At 44.7% G+C, this 20413-nt stretch overlaps 1 protein-coding gene across 1 annotated transcript in view; it reads left to right on the top strand.

The window, feature by feature from the left end:
* The window catches only part of DLGAP4 (DLG associated protein 4), a 132603-nt gene that overhangs the window by 10355 nt on the left and 101835 nt on the right, over positions 1-20413 (top strand). Inside the window, exon 2 of the mRNA XM_063145216.1 lies at positions 17721-17938. Within this exon, the coding sequence (XP_063001286.1) occupies positions 17721-17938 (218 nt within the window). The remainder of the gene's footprint in view (positions 1-17720; positions 17939-20413) is intronic.

The raw sequence follows: 20413 nt of genomic DNA, 5'->3' as shown, positions 1-20413 counted from the left end.
AATCTCGTTTGGAGCCTCCGACTGCACAGGTACTGCCGGCCGAAGGAGGGAGGTGTCAGGCCGTCTCTTCTGCCTGGTAACTGAATCAGCAGGAACATGCCTGCATGAGGTGACCGATATCCTCTTTCGCCCTGATTGCTTTCTTTGTAAGATGGCAACGGGGTCTTTCATCCCCTTAATGACTTTTCCAAGATTGTCAGGCCGTCAATAATTTTTTTAAAAAAGGAAGAAAAGAAATTAGCACATTTAGAGAGAAATCCTAATATGGGTGTTTTGACAGAAGTCAATTCCCAGCATTACCCAGCCAGTTGTAGGAGCCTTTACTGCCTAAACATGCATAGACTTGCACCTTTAGCTTACTCATCAAAATAAGGCAGGCCTATTGCGTGGGTGTCAGAGACAGTCACTGTGCATGAGGGGAAGAGAAGGAAAAAACAAGTAGGTGGATACCCTATGCATACACAAACTACCATAGCTTATGTTTGCACATGGCCTTGTGGGATGGTAGCTGAATTTGGGATACAGGCACTGTAGATATTTTGAATTGGGGCTGTGAATACCTGCCAACCGCACCACCAGATGAAGCTCTGCCTCCATCCGTGAGGTGTAGTGCAGGGGCTGGCAACACGGTGCCCACAGGCACCAGTGTGCTGCCATCAGAAACCTTCTATGGTGCCCGCTGAACGGTCCTACCCCTTCCAACTTTTAAGTTTTTTTTAAAAAAAATCACTAATTGTCTTCCTCAAAGCGAAGTGATAGCTGCCAGCTGCCCTCTTCATTCCCCATGAATGCCTCTGGGCTACGCGTGGGGCTGAGTGATATTCTTAGGAAAGGAAGGTGGTGGGCAGCTGTAGGCCGACGCTTTCCTCTGCCGTGTACCCAACTATCAAGAAAAAGAAGGGAGAAGGGGAAAAGGGCCCTCTTGCTATCTGGGTAAGCAGAGAGGGAGGTTTAAAGAGAGCAGTGGTTGGCTAGGGAAAGAAAGGGGTCAGGGGCTAAGAAGGGCAGTGGTGAGCCAGCAGGAAGCTCATGGGAGATGCAAGGGAAGGAGTCAGGAAGCCAATGAGGGTAGGGAGTAAGCTGGGAGTAAACTGGGCCTGGGGAGGGTTACATGTCTGAATGGGTGGGGGCTGTGTGTCTATTTCAGGGAAGGCATCGGATGACAAAGATGCACCATAACTCGATGCTCCGCAGTCTTCTTGCCCTGTGAGAAAAGTATCCTACCTTCTCCAGTGTTGCAGTCTTCCTAAAAGCTGGTTTCCTCTTGTTTAACCGTTGTTTTTGGTCAGGCCACCCTTATAATGCTCCACTCAGCCGTCTTCAGAAACAGGCCGTTTAAAGAGCTGCCTGCCAGTTCCTTTCTGCTCCTCACCCTTCCCCTGCCTTCAGAGTGGTCTTTTTACAGGGAGGCAGACATTTCCTTGCTTAACAGCAGGGCTTCATTAACCATTATGCTAAGTACGCCACAGAGCAGGGATCCGGCCCAATTAGGGCCCCTGCTGCTGTGATTTAATTACATAGGGTCTCCCAATGTGAAAAGTCTGTTCCACTTGCTCCTGGCGCCATGGTTCTTTACTACGCCTTGCGTAGTAAAAAGCAGGGCAGCATTAGCCATCTCCCCAGCTTGGGGTAAATGTAAGTCAACGGTAGCTTGACCAGCATAGCGAGCAGAGTTTTCTCTGTCCTGTGGAATAATTGCTGTGATAGGGAAGAATGTAAGGAGCACATATGAAGGGACCACTGTGTGTACATGTATGTGTGACAGTGTATGCCTGTAATAAAAACAAGCAATTGCCTGTGCTTATTGATGAGTGGCAGTAGATGGGAGACTGCCTATTTCAAGCCAGAGACCCGCAGGAAATGGCTCTGTATAGGGTCATCATCTCCTTCAGCAATGTATTTGCCAGGAAAGTTCATTTCACCCTTTAGGTATATCAAATGTTAATGTTTTGGTTGCAGGAAAGGGGCAAACAAAGGAGGTGAAGCAACAGCTGGAGCTCATTGGGGCTGGTGTGGCAGAGGGGTGGGCAGAAACTCAATGTTCTACTGAGATGGTTGGAGAAGGGCAGGAGAGGATCATGCATGACCATCGACAGCTGCATGCCGGAGCAAATGTACCTGATTGTGGGGAAAATTTCTGTGCCCCAAGTGGGTGGGGAAGAGACAGAGGGTCGCTGCCCTATTTGCCCAAAATATAGAGCTGCCTCTGATAGCGAGACCTGATAGAAGAGTATAAAATTATGTATGATGTGGAGAAAGTAGACAGGGAGACATTTTCTCCTTCTCTCATAATACTAGAACCCCTGCGTCATCCCATGAAGCTGATGGGTGGGAGGTTCAGGGCAGATTAAATCCTGAATCTTCACTCAGAACATAGTTAAACTATGGAATTAACTTCCACAAGATGTAGGGATGTCAACCAATTTGGATTGCTTTAAAAGCAGATTAGACAAATTCATAGAGGATAAGGCCATCAATGGGTGCTAGTCCTGATGACTGCATATAATACCTCCAGTATCGGAAGCAGTAAGCCTCCCTGTACCAGTTGGTGGAGAGCATGAGTGAGAGAGCACTGTTGCATTCATGTCCTGTTGTGAGCTTTCCGTGGACATCTGGTCAGCCACTGTTTGAACAGAATGCTGGATTAGGTAGGCCTTTAGTTTTATTTATTTATTTATTACATTTATATCCCACCTTATTTCCTCCAAGGAACCCAAGGTGGTGTACATAATCCTCCTCCTCGCCATTTTATCCTCACAACAACAACCCTGTGAGGTAGGTTGCGCTGAGAGTCTGTGACAGGTCCAAAATCACCCAATGAGCTTCCATGTCCGAGTGAGGACTAGAACCCAGATCTCCCGTCTCGCCGTCCAACCCTCTAACCACTACACCACACAGCTCTTCTTACATTCTTAAGACTGCAGTTCTGCAATCATTATATAGCCCCAGCACAGTTCTCATGTGCACGTGAAATTGAATACAGACCCAAGCGTACATCTACTTATAAGGGGTTAATACCCCTCTATACACACAGAATGTTTTAACATGGGGGTGGGGAACCTCAGGCTTGGGGTCCCAATGCAGCCCTTCAAGTTTCCCCAGAGGCCCACACCCCCTTTCCCCCAGCCACTGACCATTTGATCGTGCCCCAGATTGTGTGCATATTTTCCCACTTCTAAAAGGTTATACTGTCTGCTTGGTTATTGGCAGTCACAGCTTTAAGCTACAATATGCTGGTATTTTTTTATTTATTTTTTGTATTTTGACCCCATCCCCTTTGTACCACTGGAATGCAGTCCCCAAGAGCTTCTCAAAAAATTGCATTCGGCCCTCGGAAGAGGTTCCACACCACTGCTTTTTAATAGGACTGTGCAGGAACTTCCCGATCTGCTCTGGATCTGGACCTTCCAGATCGGGTCCAAACCGTTCTGGATCAATTCAGACCTCTTCTGAACCGATTCGGAAGGTCTGGATTTCCCCCCATAGACTTACATTGGAAAAGAAAAACACCTATAACTTTTTTGTTTTTCAAGATACACACATGTAACTGGGCACCATGATAGCTTCTAAATAGATCCTTATTCATGCCAATTTTGAAGTAAATTGAATCATCCCCTGATTCTTAGAGAATTTTTAAAGCTTCCACCTCAATTTACAAAATTGCATTTATATTCGTCATTTTTCAAAATACACACATGTAACTAGGTACCATGATAGCTTCCACATAGGACCTTAGGCATGGCCACTTTGAAGGAAATCGGATCATGCCCTGATTTTTAGCGATTTTTAACCATTTAACCCTCAACCATTCCTCCAATTTACAAAACTGCATTCATCTCTGTCATTTTTCAATATACATACATGTAACTGGGCACCATGATAGCTTCTAAATAGATCCTTAGTCATGCTAATTTTGAAGCAAATTGGATCATCCCCTGATTTTTTGGAACTTTTAAAAGTTAAACCTCAACCGCAGTATTCTTCAGAAGTAAAGTGTATTAGAAAGGAGATAGTGAAAGTACATCTTAGGACAATATTAGCACTTCAAAGGGAACACAGTGCAAAGGGAACACTGTTTTCCCTTTGAAATGCTGTTGTCCTGCCCTTCTCCAACCATGATAACGTGCATATTCGCAGTTGGGATTTACCATGACTTTTAGGTCAACGTCCGAGTTTGCACCGCATTATGGTTATGTGTTGTTGGGGGAGTTAAATCACATTTTTACATATGGGAGGAGCTTTGAGGGTAAGACAATCTGATTGGCTGATTTCCCGCCTTCCCACCTATCAGCTGCCTCATTCCTTCACACCCGCCATTTTCAGTTTGAATTCTATGGGAGCTTCACAGATAGAGCTTAGTAAAACAAAGGGGGAATGGCAGCGACAGTCCCCTCTGGCTTCTCCCTCTTGCTCCTCATTTCTTTCCCCCTCGGTTTGTCGGATATGGGAGAGGGAGGAGATGTGTTCCGTCCGCCTCTCGCTTCCTCCTCTGCTGCCTCGTTCCTTGCTGCCTCGTTCCTTTCTCCCTCATCCTGGTTTGACTATATGAATATGCGGAGCTCCGCATATAGAATTTATAGATTTATTCGTCTCTCCTTCATAGCGAATGTGCACATTATCAAGTTCACTATTAAAAAAAATCAGGATATAAATCACTGTTGCTGCTGCAGTGTGAAGCTCGTTGCCTACATTCGAATCAGCTAAAATTCGGGTTAAATTTAAATGAGAAGCAATCCCACTGACGTAGAGATGAGGACCTGGAAGAGGGAATGGCCACTAAACCAGTTTAAGTCTATAGTGTAGATATACCTTGAGAATGTAGAACTCCAGAGAAAATAATTCCTGAATAAAGGAAACCAACTGAAGTTTAGCATTGGCTCTTTCCATTTAAGGGTGAGCCTTTATTCAGGATCATGAAAGCTGTACAGCAGTATTCCAGTGCCTTAGTCCCTTCCATGTGTGTTGAATTCCCATCATTCCCAACAAGTCTAGCCTTTTGGGGTAATGGGGATTGTGGTCCAGCACATCTTGAGGGCGTGAGGTTGGGGTCAACTGTGCAGACTCTAATGAGCATTCCAATTATTATGAGCCACTAGAATTCTGGAGAAGCAACATCATAGCTCCAGTTCCCAAGTTTTGACATTTTGAGTTGTCAATGCTGTTAGCTATTCATCCTTGCCTTTAGCAAGTTCTTTCCTCCCCCCCCCTTTTTTTAACCTTGGTACTGATCCTCATCTGAAGGAATATATGTATGTTGTGCCCTGATGTACAAGGAGCCTAGGAAATAAGAGGTTTGATGTTTACAGGACAAGACTAGAATTTCATGTCTTGGGTTTCGTACATGCATATAGCAAAAAGACTTCCTAGTTCTTGTAGGATGCCCTCTGTCCTTCCAGTCCAATATAAAGCCTAAGATGGACAAATACATTTTGCTCACGGCATTCTGGAATACTGGTTAGAATCAACAAATGGATTAAAACTCTGTGGGATTTTCACTTATGACAGTTTTCAGGTGAAAAGTGTGCTTTGGAAGGGGGTGAAGTGCTCCACCAAAACCTCTATGACAATCCAGAGGTTTTGAGGGGGGGGTTCAGCCTTGATCTGCTGTGGCTGCTTTTTTAAAACCAAAACCCTTCCTCATTCCATGATACTAACCAATCAGGGATCACATAGGGCATGGCTAGATGGGACAATATCTCAGGGATCGCCCCAGGATCATCTCTGGGCATTCACATGACACACAGGGGATCCCGGGAGCAGGGAAGGAAGATCCTTGGCCCGGGATATTGCACTACACTTTTAGCCCACTTTTTCCACAGTCTTGGGATGATCCCGAGACCGTGGAACATGTGGCTGGGCGTCGTGGGTTGTCCTGGCTCCTTGCAAGTATTCGCGAGGAGACAAGACAGGAGCGGGGGGGGGGGATTATTATTTTTTTTTAAAAAAAACTGTTTGGCAGTTGAGCACTCGTGCGCTCCTTCTCCTTTAAAAATAGCAACAACAAACTGGAGCGTGCGACGTCCTCTTCCTCCTGGGATGTCGCACGCCACGTGTAGACAGAGGGGGGATCTTGCGATAACCATATCACGAGATCCTCCTCCCTCCATCGCGCTAGACCCAGTAGGTCTAGCCATGGCCATAGTGAACATGATGACAGATATAGTCAATCAGCATGACTACATGACAATATCACTGAGGACAAACACTGCTAAATGCTTTGGCCTCAGTATGAATGGATTTAGGAATGGATTGGAGAGGGAATGTGTCCCTTTTGCCAAAGCAACTGAGCCAGTTGCTGGGCCTATCTTGCTGAACAGAGAAAGCGTGACTGCTCATCCTTACCGCCACGGTCACATATTAGCAGAGCAAGACAGGAAGCATCAGACCTGGTGGTTGCCTCAGCAACAGGGATGTATTCCAGTCCCCATGACAAAAAGGGAACATCTTTGTCGTCTTTCACAGCGCCCCTGCAAAAACACCATTGAAAGGGAAGGCTGATTTTCTCTGGAGCCAGAAATGTTTGTGAAACCTTTTCTAGTGCTCAGGACTAGAATGGATCCATCACCAATACTAGAGTGTATGCTGGACACTGGCCAGCCATCTTACTTGCACTTACTTGTACTTTTGCCCATCTTCAACAACACCTTATTTTCCTTTCTCCCTGTCACACATTTGTCACTGACACAGCCCCCTCCACACTTTGCATGAATGTGTGGAGGGCCTCAAGGGGGTCTTTGAGCTAGCCATGCCCACCAGTATCTTCATGTAGTGTCACCGTGCTCCCTGGATGAAGATCTGGTTGATATTCTGGGGATGTTACAGCAATGAGTAGCCCACATGGTCTCAAGGCCCCCTCCCCTTGGTCATTCAACATGAGGAGGGAATCATATGTGCTCCCTACATTATGAACAACTGAAATGGAAGATGACATCTTCTGGCTCCCCCATAAAATTCCATGAATTGCATGATAAAAGCCTCATCTGGAAGCACCCTAGATCTGTGGTAAAAATAACCTTTGCCTATGCAGAAGAAGCTGCCTCTTTTTTCTGTTAGGTTCAAGTCTCTAGCCCTTTACCCTCTTGGAACTGCTGTGCATGTACTTTGTTTAAATGCATGTTTTTTGAGCCATGCTCAAATGTGCACATACTTGTATGAGCATATATTTGTCACTGTGGAGTTTTAGGCATCTTGGATCACATATCCATAGATGTATGCCTATGCATGGATGAAATGTGTATGTGGGCATTGAGATGCTTTCTTTATTTCTTTTTCTATAACACATAAAGATGCTTGTCCTTAAACTCCCTCTTCTAGCTGACTCCAGAGAGGCTCTCTTCTGTGAAAGCCCTCACACCGGAAGGTGGATTTTCCACTCAGCTGCTTCTTCCTTTCTGTTAACGCTCTGTTTGTTTGGGTGATATGGGAATGCTCCAGGCACATTTATGGCAGTGGGGGATCCTGTGCAATGTTCAAAGCTCTCCTCCACCTCTGGCTCTTCTCTCCAGCCCACTCATTATCTTAGGATGGAAATAATAGGTAAATAATAACATCTTAAGAAGCATACATTTCCTGAACTGAATAGCCCTCCCAGTACTGAGTCTTCATAGAGATGATTGGTCATCCAGGCATGCAGTGTAGGCAGAAAATCTATAGCACATGAACGAGGGCTTTAAGAAGAGAACAATGTCAAGAGAGACTCTAAAACATGGGTGGTGTGTTTAGGTTCAGATCCTCTGACATGTAAGCAAAGATATTTTTCCTTCTCACAGGATGTGGTCACAAAACTAAAACAGAATGAAATACCTTCAATAAAGTTCACATCATCTCATATAGTTGAACTGAAAGGCTTAAATCCAGAGAGGGGAGGATGAAAAGGCTTCACGCAGCCGTTTGTACTGTAATGCTGTGCTAGGTATGGGCCTCTACCAAGCTATTGCTTCCTCTACATTAGCCTTCCCCAACCTGGTGCTCTCCAGATGTGTTAGACTATAACTCCCATCCCCCAGCCAGCCTGCTGGGGGATTATGTTATAGTCCAACACATCTGAATTTATAGTCCAACACATCTGAAGGGCACCAGATTGGGGAAGTATGCTCTACACCCTAAGCTAGAATAATTCAAAATTGTTCCCAAACATCTGAGGGATGTTCTTATTCCCAAGATTCTTCTCCTTCCGCTTAGCCCTAAAGGTCTCAGGCAGCTGGAGGGACTTTCTCACTCCTATGCTTTATGTTCCTGCCAGGGTTGTCCTGATGCTCAAGCAATCCTGTTTATTTGCTAGGAGTGGCAACATGCTTAGCAGCATCCATAGAGAAGCACGCAACCTCTCACTATGAGCTCCTCTAAACGAGCAATTTATTGCATGCTCATGATTAGCCACTCGCAACATTTGCAGGTCTTCTAAATGTCATCATAAAATGACTGAGAGGTCTCCTGTGGCATCCGTTGGAAATTCTGGCATGAAAGGAACCACTTTTAAAGTGGTAACATCTGCAAAAAGCAGGATCTTCCACCACTAGATGGCACTGTGTCAATGAAACTGAATGGAGAGGAAATATTCAATTCAAATCATGTGGTCACCCCTCTCCGCCCATGTAATTAAGCCCATAACAATTGAGCCAAAAAGCAGGAAGCACAAACGCCACGGGTAAGCAATGGAATTTCCCCTTAATGTAAAGACACCCTATCTTGAAGACAGTGGGATGCAGCCATTTGGTGCACCCAGATAGACTGGGCCAACTTTGTTTCTTGCTTGTCTTGCCTACCGCATTCTCTTGTTAATATCTTATGTTGTTCCGTGAGCCTCATCAACATTCCCTCCCTCAGTCAATCAGCAGGAGCTGTGCCCAGTACTAAGTATATTCCTGGACTAGGACTGCACTTGCTGGAGTGGGTTCTGAACTCCCATGGACTCACCTTCCCAATGAGGACTTCTTTGACTGCAAGCAATGGTTGTGTAGGAGTATACTGAATAAAATGGGCAAACCAATCAAGAAAAGTAGTTGACCAACCAAACTAAAATAAATGCATGCCTACTTAGTATGCAAATTGTTGAGCTTGAAAGTACTGTCATATGCTGTCATTATGCCTTCATTCATTCATAACCTCAGGTAACCAATCAAGGCAAGTTGTTTTGGGATTTTTAGTTCTTTAAATGTGTGTGTATTTCCAGTGAGAGATGAATACAAATCTGAAAATGTGTCACATTTCTCAAAAGGATTGAAGATGTGGCTGTTGTTTGTAAACTAAAAAAAAATACCTTTGTTTTATAGCTTTATAAGCATGATACTGATTAATAGAAAAGGAAAATGGGATGGCTCTTTAAGGAGCATAAATGACTTTTCCTTATTTTCTGTTCATAAAATTAAATTCTAATCATCTTGAATTTGATAGGAATGCCCTTCGGTGAAGCCAGGATTTGCACTGAGAGTAGAACTGCAAATTTTGGGGACATTCCAACTCTGTGATGCTGTGATTTAGTAATAGCCTTATCTCAGCATTCATAGTGTGCAGTAGTAGCCATGTTTTCAGTTATCATAGTCAACTACATATTGATAGCTAACCCAATAGCTAGAGTAGAACAACTAGTATTTTAACTAGGGTGAGGCAATAAATATGTACCCTTAGGAGTTGTTTAAAAGATGGAATTTCATGATGCAGCTTTTTGTATCATAGTGCTACCAGAATGAAGGAAACTATAACTATATCTCTTCTGTGTAATATTAAAGATATCTGTTCAGTGATTGCATCTAATCATCCTGTGACATATTTTGAGACGTTGGCCTTTATCTGTATCTGTATTTGCATTTATGTGCAAATACTAGTGGAGTACAGTGTGTGTATTAAGGGATGTGTGATGACAAGTTTATCAGAAGTGCTTGTACTCGAGAACGCATGATCTGAACGGAAGCCTGAGCACACATAATATTGCTAGATTCTATTCTTTGTTTGCATCATTAGAAGGGATATTGGCAAGAAAGGTGTAAGGTAACGCCACAGGGGTGCATAGCATTAGCAAAGGGATCTCCTTGCCTGTATGTTTTTTCACCTGTGTTGCTACAAGATTGAATGCTGCGGCACCCGGTTATTAAGACAGTCTGGTAAATGAACCCACAGAAGTTGCTAGCCCGCAAAACCATTTTACTATCCAGTTGGGAGGTGGCGGTAATGGGATGGAGAGCTCTGACCTTCCTCCAACTGCCCATTGCATTTCTGTGCTGGGTGTGGAGGAGAGGATGTCCTTCCTCTTGTGGCTTACTTGGTTTCTATACCAGACACAAAGGCAGGGCAAAGCCCACTGACTCACCTGTATGGCTCTCTGTGCCCTTACCTGCATGCTGTTCCTTCTCACCTAGAGTTATCAAGCTCATACTTAAATACAAGGTGACATATTAAAGTATCTCTAGCACAGCTTTTCCTAACCTCACACCATCGACATGTGTTGGAATACAACCTCCATCGTGCAGAGCCAGTGGTGTCATGCTGGCTCTGGATAATGGGAATTGTAGCCTGAAACATCTGGAGGGTGCTAGGCTGAAGAAGCCTGCTCTGGTCACATGACTCCCTTCTTAGAAGGCAGAATCTCAGCTGATGGAACTGAACACTGGAGTCAGTGTTCTATGCGCCATACCCACCAAAAGAGACTTGGGCCTTTGCTAGACCTACCTTAAAATCCGCGACAGAGGAGGGGAGAGCCCCCGTGATGCAACTATTGCAGGCTCTCGCCCTAGTGTAGATGTCAATGCGATGAGCTGAAGGAAGGACCTGTTGTGTCCGCCATTTTTTTTTTTTTTTGTCTTAAAGGGGTGATGTGCACGAACACTCGTGCGCTATGGTAAGTGGGTTTTTTTTTAATTAACTTGGTTTTCCCGCTCCCCCCACCATGCCCCCGATGGGCGCAGCACCCCATGCGCAGCTTCTCCCAGCTACTAGCGAGTAATTGCACATAGCCGGGAAAAGCTGCGGAACGGGTTACACACTCACGGTCTCCGGCTCAGCCAGAGACTGCAAGAAAAAGCTTTATCCCGGGGCCAGCGAGGTTTGATCCCTGCCTGAGCCCGGGATCCCCTGTGCGTCATCTGGACACACAGGCGTGATCCCGGGTATCAGCCCGGGATAACCGCTGGTCTAGCAAAGGCCTTGGTTTCGTCACCTGTCCAAACCAAAAATAGATACTAAAACAAAAAGTGCTCTTGAGAGATCCTGCTGACTCTCTCAACTCTTCCCACCACACACACACACACACACACACACAATCTTCAACAAACTGAATCATTTGCTACTTTCTACCTGCACAGGATTGATCTAATTTCTATTAGAAGAGCTTTCTGACCTTGATACTGCCATGCCGGCCTCCCATCTCTGCCTTTTTATCCACTTTCTTTCTTCTTCAAGCACTCAGAAGTTATTTGATACTTTTCCAGCTCTTACACCACCACCCTTCATCTGTTGTTTTGTTTTGCCTTTTACCAAACTGTGGCTAATGAGTAGAGAAGCTCAGAAACCTGAGTGCACTGATAAAAATGAATGGTTGCTGAATTTTAACCTTCCAGTAAAGATACGTATGATATAGTTTATGGCACTACTTTGCGTTTTCATAAAGCTGGCAAAAAAACCTTCACACACACATACACCAGTTTTGTGTACGGAGCTGACTTTCAGTTCAGTTCAGTTCAATTTCATTTTCATGGGGTGGTTGCTTTTCTGGGCTTCCAGCTTAGGGCTACAATTCTACATACATTTTGGGGGGAGTAAGTTTGTATGAACTCAGTGAAATTTATTCCTGAGTACAGGGCTGGGCAGGGGGTGGGGCAGTGGGGCCAGTCGGCATGGGCCTACGATTTTGAGGGGGCCTACTCCGTGTCCCCCTGGTAGAGTTGCTTGATTTTTCTGTTGTTGATGATGAATTTGCCCAAAGAAAAGCACATAAAGCATTTCTGAATGTGTAGAAGTGATGTCTTATATACATCTTGGATAAAAGTGCTTGCCATTACCTTTTTTATAAACCATTCCAGTTCATATGTATTTAGAACTTATTAAAAAAAATACTTAATGAGCAGTTTGAAATGGGGCCTACATTTCCCAACTGGCCCGGGCCTATTACCTGCTTTGCCCAGCCCTTCCTGAGTAAACCACATATAAGATTGGGGCGCACAATACTTCCAATTTTACCTTTGGCCTGAGGGTTGTGTTTACTGTCCCTTCTCCTCTTCGGCCTTTCTCTGAACTCTGGAAGAAAGTGAGTATCACCAACTAAAGCCACAAGCCTTTATATGTGCTCTTACTAGGGACTTACTTCTGAGCCAACATGCTTTGGATTTGTTTATTCAGTAATAACATTTACCCGGCATCTTTCTTCCAAAATCGCTTGTTCAGAGTAGCTTTCATCAAGCATCAGCTCTGTTGGAACTCCTTTCCAATTTATATCATTCTTTTTCTTGTTGTAATGCGTTTTGTCATTTTAAAAGTTGTTGTTTGCCACCTTAGGAGGTTTGACATTAAAAGGTGGCTTATAATTCTTTTAAATTCAAAAACAAAATAAGCACGATCTACAACGGAGCTGTAAAAAGAAAATAAAAATAGCACAAAAACACAGCATAAAAACTGGCAGCCAAAAAAAAGGAAGAGAAGGAAAACACATACACTTTGTCAGACACAGACACACACACACATCATTGAACAGCAGCATAAAATACACACTCATACAGGACCATTTTCAGTTGCCTTCTAAATGCGATCAGAGAAGTGGCTAGTCAAATTTTCCTAATAATTGTTTTCCAAATAATTGCACTGTGCAACTACTAGCCTGTGCATATTTCTTTGCAAGGTAACCCCAATGAATACAGTGGGACTTCCAAATAAACATGCAAAACAACATGTTATTTTGACTTAGAACATCATCAGACAAGCGTTTTATAGCTTGCTTGTTACTGGCCACATGGATGTTCGCGGGTCCTTTTGACAACGCTGTCCACCTCCCGTGCATCTCCTGCTCCTTCTGCTCTTTTTTCCGTGACAAAATAAGACCCGGAAAATCCTTTTTTTTTTTCCTTATTGAAGAAAAACTTGCTGCCATTTCTTGCTGTGTGCAGGAAAAGCAGTGCAATAAAAAAGGCCAACTGAATGGGCCACGTGGTCATTGCTGCTTCCTCTTTCTTCCCCATGTGAAGAAAGAGGAAGTTGCTTGTCCCTATTGTGGGACAGAAAAGCAACGGTAGGGAAACGCGATTTCCCTCTGTCTGATGACACCCTTAGCCTTTTAGGCTGCAGTCCTATGTATTCTTTCCTGGGAGTACAGCCTCCTGAGAACAGTGAGGCATACTCCTAAGAGAGCATGGGAAGTAAGGAACTGTGCCAAAGGCTTCATGTGAAAGCTGGATTTGGAGGAGGGATCAGACAGAAGAAAGGGAGGTGGCATCACACAGGTATTCTAGGAGGTTGCTCATTACATTTATATTCTGTTTTGTCTACAAGTAGCATTGTGCATGATTCCTCACCCCATTTTGTCCACACAACTAACCTGTGCAGTGGGTTTAGGCTAAGAGAGAGAGTGACTAGCCCGAGTTGCCTAGTGAATTTCAGAGTTGAGTGGCGATTGAAACCTGAGACTCGCTAATCCTGATCTGATGCCCTAATCCTGCCTTCCCCAGGCTGGCACCCTGCAGATGTGTTGGACAACAACTCCCATCATCCCCAGCCAGCACAGGTATTTTAATCCAGTACAGCTAGAGGCCACCACAGTAGGCTGCTTTAATTGCCTCACCACACTGGTTCTCATGCAGGTAGATTTATCAAAGAGCTGAGATAGAATGTTGGAAGCTGACTTATATCGAGTCAAACCATGGGTCCATCTAGCCCAGTATGTCGATGCTGATGGGCAGTGGCTCTCCGGAGTTTCTCCCAGCCCTACCTGGAGAAGCTGGGGATCAAACCAGGGACCTTCTGCATGCAAAGTAGGTCCCCTATCACTGAACTACGGGATCAAGTTGCAATTTCCTAATAAGTGTACACCCTGTGGTAAACTCAGATTTCCTGCCAAATCCAATACTCCTCCAACACATCATATTCAAGCAAAATAGTTGTGTGCCAAAAAAAAATTGCTGTGTTCACCCTCAGATTCTTCTCACAGAGGAACAGCAGGGGCTTTTATAATTAAGGTGAATCTATCACAGAGCACAGGCTTCTGATACCTTGAACAGCTGTGCAGGTGATATTTTGACCCTTGCAGCTTACTGTGTCGTGGTCGCTGCAGACTGTAGTGAGAAAAACAGATGTGCATTTGTCCCCTGGGATTAAGCCACTTTCCTTTTACGGAAGTGACTTTCCTATATGAAAAGTCAAGTGGACTCAAATTAAGAAAGAAAACACTCTTGTGTTTCGTCTAGCAGCACAATCCTATGCATGTTTACTTGGAATGAAGTCCTGTCTCATTTGGCTTACTCCCGGCAGGTAAGAGTGCATAGAGTTGCAGCCTAAAGGGGCAAATTGAAATAAAAACAGCACAAGCCAGACCCTGTGCATGTTTACGTGCATTGTAACCCAATCAGTAACTCGGTGCTTCCAAGCAAGGCTTTTATTGTGGAGTCAGCCTGCCTCATTCGTGGAATTTTACAGGGAATCCAGATGTTGTCATCTTCCACTTGTCACCCTCCCATGTTTTCCCACTGCTTCTTCTGTTTGTGTTTTTCTGACCACAAAAAATCCATTAAGGAAGAAAGGACAGAATACCTGCACAATAGCTTTTGGTTAGTAGCTTTAGGAGCCCTCCATCTAGATCCACCCTAAGCACATGTAATTGAAACAGTGACTTGGTTCAGACAACACAATAACCAGTCATGGTTTAAATAGTCAATAGTTTAACCCATCATGGGTTATCGCGTTGTGTGGAGGAAGTTTTTTAACCAACAGTTGGTTCTTTGGCTGAAATAACTACACAAATAACCAACATGTGCAGAGTTAGCTATTTGAACCACCGTTGGTTATCGTGTTCTGTGGAGGGCACCGTTGATTATTTCCTCGGCCACTGTTGGTTATTTTGTCGGCCACAGAGTCACAAGGCAAGGGTGGCCAAAGTGGTGGCTGCAGCTCTAGTCCATCTGGCAGGATAGATTTTTGGCAGCAATGGCTGATGGGATACTAGTGGGAGGACTGAGGGGGTAGAAAGAAGGCTAGAGATGAATGAGTCAACTCAACGTGGACTAATAGTCAATTCAACACTGATCCTAATCCAGTTGATTATTATCATGTTGTGTGGGAAGTACCCCCTAGATCAGCGGTTCTCAACCTGTGGGTCGGGACCCCTTTGGGGGTCGAATGACCCTTTCACAGGGGTCGCCTAAGACCATCGGAAAACACATATTTCCGATGGTCTTAGGAAACTGTATTGACTGAACTATGTCATGTATCATCTTTTGTATTATTAAAGCTATTGTTACGTATTATTTTCATTAGCAAACCATCCCATGACAATGGATCGTGTAGAGAAGAACGAAAATAATTTTATGGTTGGGGGTCACCACAACATGAGGAATTGTATTAAAGGGACGCGGCATTAGGAAGTTTGAGAACCACTGCCCTAGATGAACAACAGTTGAATTGATTGACTGTTGTGTTGTCTAAATGCAGCCAATGTCTTTGCTTCCCTGTTTACCATTTCCTCCCCTTCCTCTGTTGTTTCCCCTGTTTTAGAGCCAAAACAGATATTACTTTAAATCCATATTTAGTAACTATGTCTTTCTGCCCCACCCCATTTTTTTTTTACTCTAAAGTAGGCTCCAGGGCGCTGATCTGATGTGAGGGGATTTAACCTCCCCCCACCCCTCACCCTGTGCTTTATTATTTATTTATTTATTTATTACATTTTTATACCACCCAATAGCCGAAGCTCTCTGGGCAGTTCACTTATTTTAGAGGGTGGTGTTTTTTGTTTTTTTGTTTTTAAAAAAAGAGATCATACAGATGTCAGGCAATATTAATTTTGGCACTTAAACTGTGAGCTTGTTAGGGCAGAGACGTAGCCATCTTGTACTCTGTAAAGTGCCTTGCACATCGGTGGCACTATATGAATACATACAAACATGGGTTTTGTTTCATTCACACTTCATATTTTTAGGTGAATGCTCACAAAATCTGAAGTCATGCAGCCTTCCCCAACCTTTTGCCTTCCAGATGTTTTGGATTACAACTCTCTGCATTCCTGACTATTGGCCATGTTGGCTGGGGCAGATGGGAGTTGAAGTCCATAGCATCTGGAGGGGCCCAAGTTGAGTCATAATGTGTGAAGCAGCCCCCAAATCAGTCATGGCAGGTGGAAGGAGATCTCTCCGTTTCCTTCAGAGCTCTTCTGGCCTCCTGATTCCTGATTACATTTGGCTGCGCTCTTCCCCCGCCACACCGGTCGTGCAGTGGTGCATGCTGCCACTTTGAGGGCTGCTTTTCATCTCCCAGTGGGCAGTTTTTCCTGTCATGAAACTAACAAGTTGAGGCAAAGGCAAGCCAAAAGGAAAAAGAAACTTCTAATCTCCAGCCAGACGTGACTCCAAGGCAGCTAGCATTAAAGTGCTTTCAGAAGGCTTGTGTCTCCTTCATTAGGAAAGGTCAAAGCCAATCACCCCAGCGGTGATTTGCGGAGAACAAGATACAGGAAAGTTATTAGGGTAATCTATCACTGGAGCCTCTCTGCTTTCCTCAAGAACAGGCAGCACCCACAGCCCCGTAATGAACCTTCCTCCCCTGCCACTCCCTCTTCCCTTGTAAAGGCAGATGGTGGCACTGTGGGACACGAGGAAGAATCACAAGTGGATTCGTGCATTGCACTCCAGATGTGTTGGACTGCAACTCATAAGAACACAAAAAGAGCTATGTTGGATCAGACCCAGGGTTCATCTAGTCCATCACCCTGTTCACACAGTGGCCAACCAGCTGTCAACCAGGGACCAATAAAACAGGATACAGTGCAAAAGCCCCCTCCCACCCATGTTTCCCAGCAACTGGGGCATACAGGCTTACTGCCTCGGATACTGGAGGTAGCACCATCAGGGCTAGTAGCCATTGATCGCCTTTTCCTCCTCCAGGAATTTATCCAACCCCCTTTTAAAGCCATCCAAATTGGTTGCCATCACCACATCTTGTGGTAGTGAACTCCATAGTTTAACCATGCACTGTGTGGAGAAGTACTTCCTTTTACTTGTCCTGAACCTCCCACCAATCAGCTTCATGGGATGACCTTGGGTTCTGGTATTTTGGGAGAGGGAGAAAAATGTCTCCCTCTCCACATTCTCCACAACAGGCATAATTCTGTACACCTCTATCATGTCTCCCCTTAGCCTCTATTTTCCAAGCTGAACAAACCCAGCTGTTGTAACCTTCCCTTATAGGGGAGATTCTCCAGTCCCTTGATCATTTTAATTGCCCTTTTCTGTTCTACCACTGAGCTACAGTCCCTCTCATTTGAAACCTGACCACCATAGAATTCAAGAAAGTGTTGCTTTGTACACAGACAATTTGGCATTACTACTAAGATGTCTGTTATTTCTGCCTGCACTATTTCCCTTCTCCACAAACTCACCACCCCTAGATGGATAAAGGATTTTGGATTAGATGAATGGACAGCCTGCATTTCTGTAGTTCCTCCAATTTCTAAAAAAAAAAAACCCACAACCATCCTACCCCAATTTTCTACCTTTGCCGTGTGCTCTTACCATGTCTCATTGTTTTTACAGGTGCCTCAGGGAGACTGGAATAATACGTTGACTAGGGACAAGGACAATGAAATCCCATGTCGGCGCATGCGGAGTGGGAGTTATATCAAAGCCATGGGAGACGACGACAGTGAAGACTCAGAAACCAGCCCCAAGCCATCCCCAAAAACTGCAGCGCGGAGGCAAAGTTACCTCAAGGCCACTCAACAGTCACTGGGTGAACAGAGTACCGCCCACAGGTAAACTCTTCTCACCTCAGTTCTACCCAGCGTTATAAGCATAGCTGCACCTTTGACTTGATGATAACAACTCAAATGAAAGCTAGCTTATTTCCAGGGTTGATTAAAGGGGCTGCAACTAAAATGGGAAAGGTACGGACCAGAGGTGGGAACCCCAGCAGTGCACTTAAGGTCAGAAACATTAGAAACTGAGCAGAACCAGAATTGACAGATCTGTCCATCTCTAGAGAACCAGCCTGTGGAGGGAATGTTATTTCACAAATGAAAGGCAGTGAGACCATGCATAGGATAATGTTGTTTATTCATTTAGTTGGCTCTTTCTGACAGGTCCATGCCCTGAGGAGCTTCCCATTTAAAATTCAGCACAGGGAACACTGCAGAGGAAGGGAGAGAAGTGGTAGTAGGGGTGTGCAAGGGAGCAAAATGCAGTTGTTTCAGTCACTTGTACTTAGTGTACTTACAGTCAGAGCAAATGTAACCACCTCCATTCAAGGGGGCTTAGGCTGGAGTGGAGGTCGCCCTCCACCGGCAGAAAAGAACTCCCGCAATGCAGGGGACTGTCAGCCCTGTAGGCCCCATATATGGCTACAAGAAAGCTCCATGGGCATAAATCTTCCATCAGCAATAGGCCCCAAAACAGGGCATTCTAGGGATGCATGGATCAGAGCCAGCTTTGGATCCAAAGCCGCTCTGTTCCTCAAAGAGGGGCCTAAATTTGGCCTCTTGGCTGTAAGTCCATCCCTATTGCTTTCAATGGGAAGGAAGTTTAAAAAAAACCCAAAGATCCACCAAGATGAAAAGCTTGGCAAAGCCACCGCCCCACTCCCCTCCACCTCCCACCCTGGTCGGTTCAAGCCGGCAGAGCATTGGAACGAGCAGTGGCTGCAGTGGAATAACGGGCTCAAGTTAAAGGAAGCCAGATTCCGGCTGGACATCAGGAAAAACTTCCTGACTGTTAGAGCAGTGCGACGGTGGAATCATTTACCTAGGGAGGTTGTGGGCTCTCCCACACTAGAGGCCTTCAAGAGGCAGCTGGACAAGCATCTGTCAGGGATGCTTTAGGGTGGATTCCTGCATTGAGCAGGAGGTTGGACTAGATGGCCTTGTAGGCCCCTTCCAACTCTGCTATTCTATGATTCTATGATTCATTGCTCCATTCCCTCTCCCATTCCGGATTGCTCTGTGTTACAGAGCAATATGCCTCTCTAATTCCCAGTTGCTGGGAAACATAACTGGGAGGGTGCTATCGGAGCCAGACTTCTCATTAAGCAGTTGCTGGGAGGTGGCAGGAGAAAGGTGCTGGAGGACCTTGTCACATGGCCTGCCATCTGCCCCTGATCTAGACCGCTGCCTTCAGGAGCAATGGAATAAACTGTCCCATTGCCAATGTTGAAGAAAGATTTGGCTACCATCCAGTCAGCTTTTGTATATGGAATGTGAGGGGGCACCATCTTATTCTTTCCTTCCTAGGTTGACCATATGAAAAGGACAACAGGCCTCCTGTATCTTAACAGTTGTATCAAAAATGGAATTTCAGCAGGTTTCATTTGTATGCATGCAGCACCTGGTGAAATTTCCTCTTCATCACAACATTTAAAGCTGCAGGCGCTCTGCCTAGCGTGACCAGATACAAAAGAGGGCAGGGCTCCTGCAGCTTTAAATGTTGTGATGAAGAGGAAATTTCACCAGGTGCTGTATGCATACAAATGACACCAGCTGAAATGCCGTTTTCAATACAACTGTTAAAGATAACAGGAGTTCTGTCCTCCTTTCCATGTGGCCACCCTACTTCAGGCAGCAAAATGTCTTAGGTAATCTCATATCGTACTTTGCGGCCTTCCCTTTTTCATCTGTTTGTCCACTGTGGGAACAGAATGCTGGACTAGATAGGCCTTTGGTCTGATTCAACACAGCTCTTCTTACATTCTTATTCTGGGACATGAAAATAAGTATAAATATGTTATTTTAATATCTCCTAGTATTCTCAATATTTTATTTTACCTGCAGTCCTTTAAAAAATATCCTTCATCCAAACTTACCCTTGACAATTTCCTGTCCATTAAGGGATGGGCTGGAAAGTCGCTCAGAGCACACTTATTCTCTATTTTAGGGCAATAGATCAATAGAAATTAAAAGTCCTACATATTGCTTCCAAGCTTTGTCATGTTTTTGCCCTGTTCTTCTGGAAATATGGTTCAAAAGGAACTTGTCTAGACCAAACGCAATAAGCAAGGCTCCACAAGGGTTGCTGATGGTAAATAAGTCAATAAAGAAAGTCACCTGTCTTCATGTTTCTAAAAAATGAAACAGGAAAAAACCAAACCTAATGCCATCTGCTGGCCACAGAGGAAAGATTTTGCATCATTATTTAAATAGCCGTGTTCTGAAACCCAGTTTAAGCCATCAGAATACCAGCTCAAAAAGATTCAGAGCCAAGCTACTCAAGAAATCATGGAAATCAGTGTAAATAAAATT

This window comes from Elgaria multicarinata, chromosome 1 (assembly GCF_023053635.1).
Source record: "Elgaria multicarinata webbii isolate HBS135686 ecotype San Diego chromosome 1, rElgMul1.1.pri, whole genome shotgun sequence".
Lineage (NCBI taxonomy): Eukaryota > Metazoa > Chordata > Lepidosauria > Squamata > Anguidae > Elgaria > Elgaria multicarinata.
Note: the sequence above shows the minus strand (reverse complement) of the source record. Positions and strands in the feature narration are given on the sequence as shown.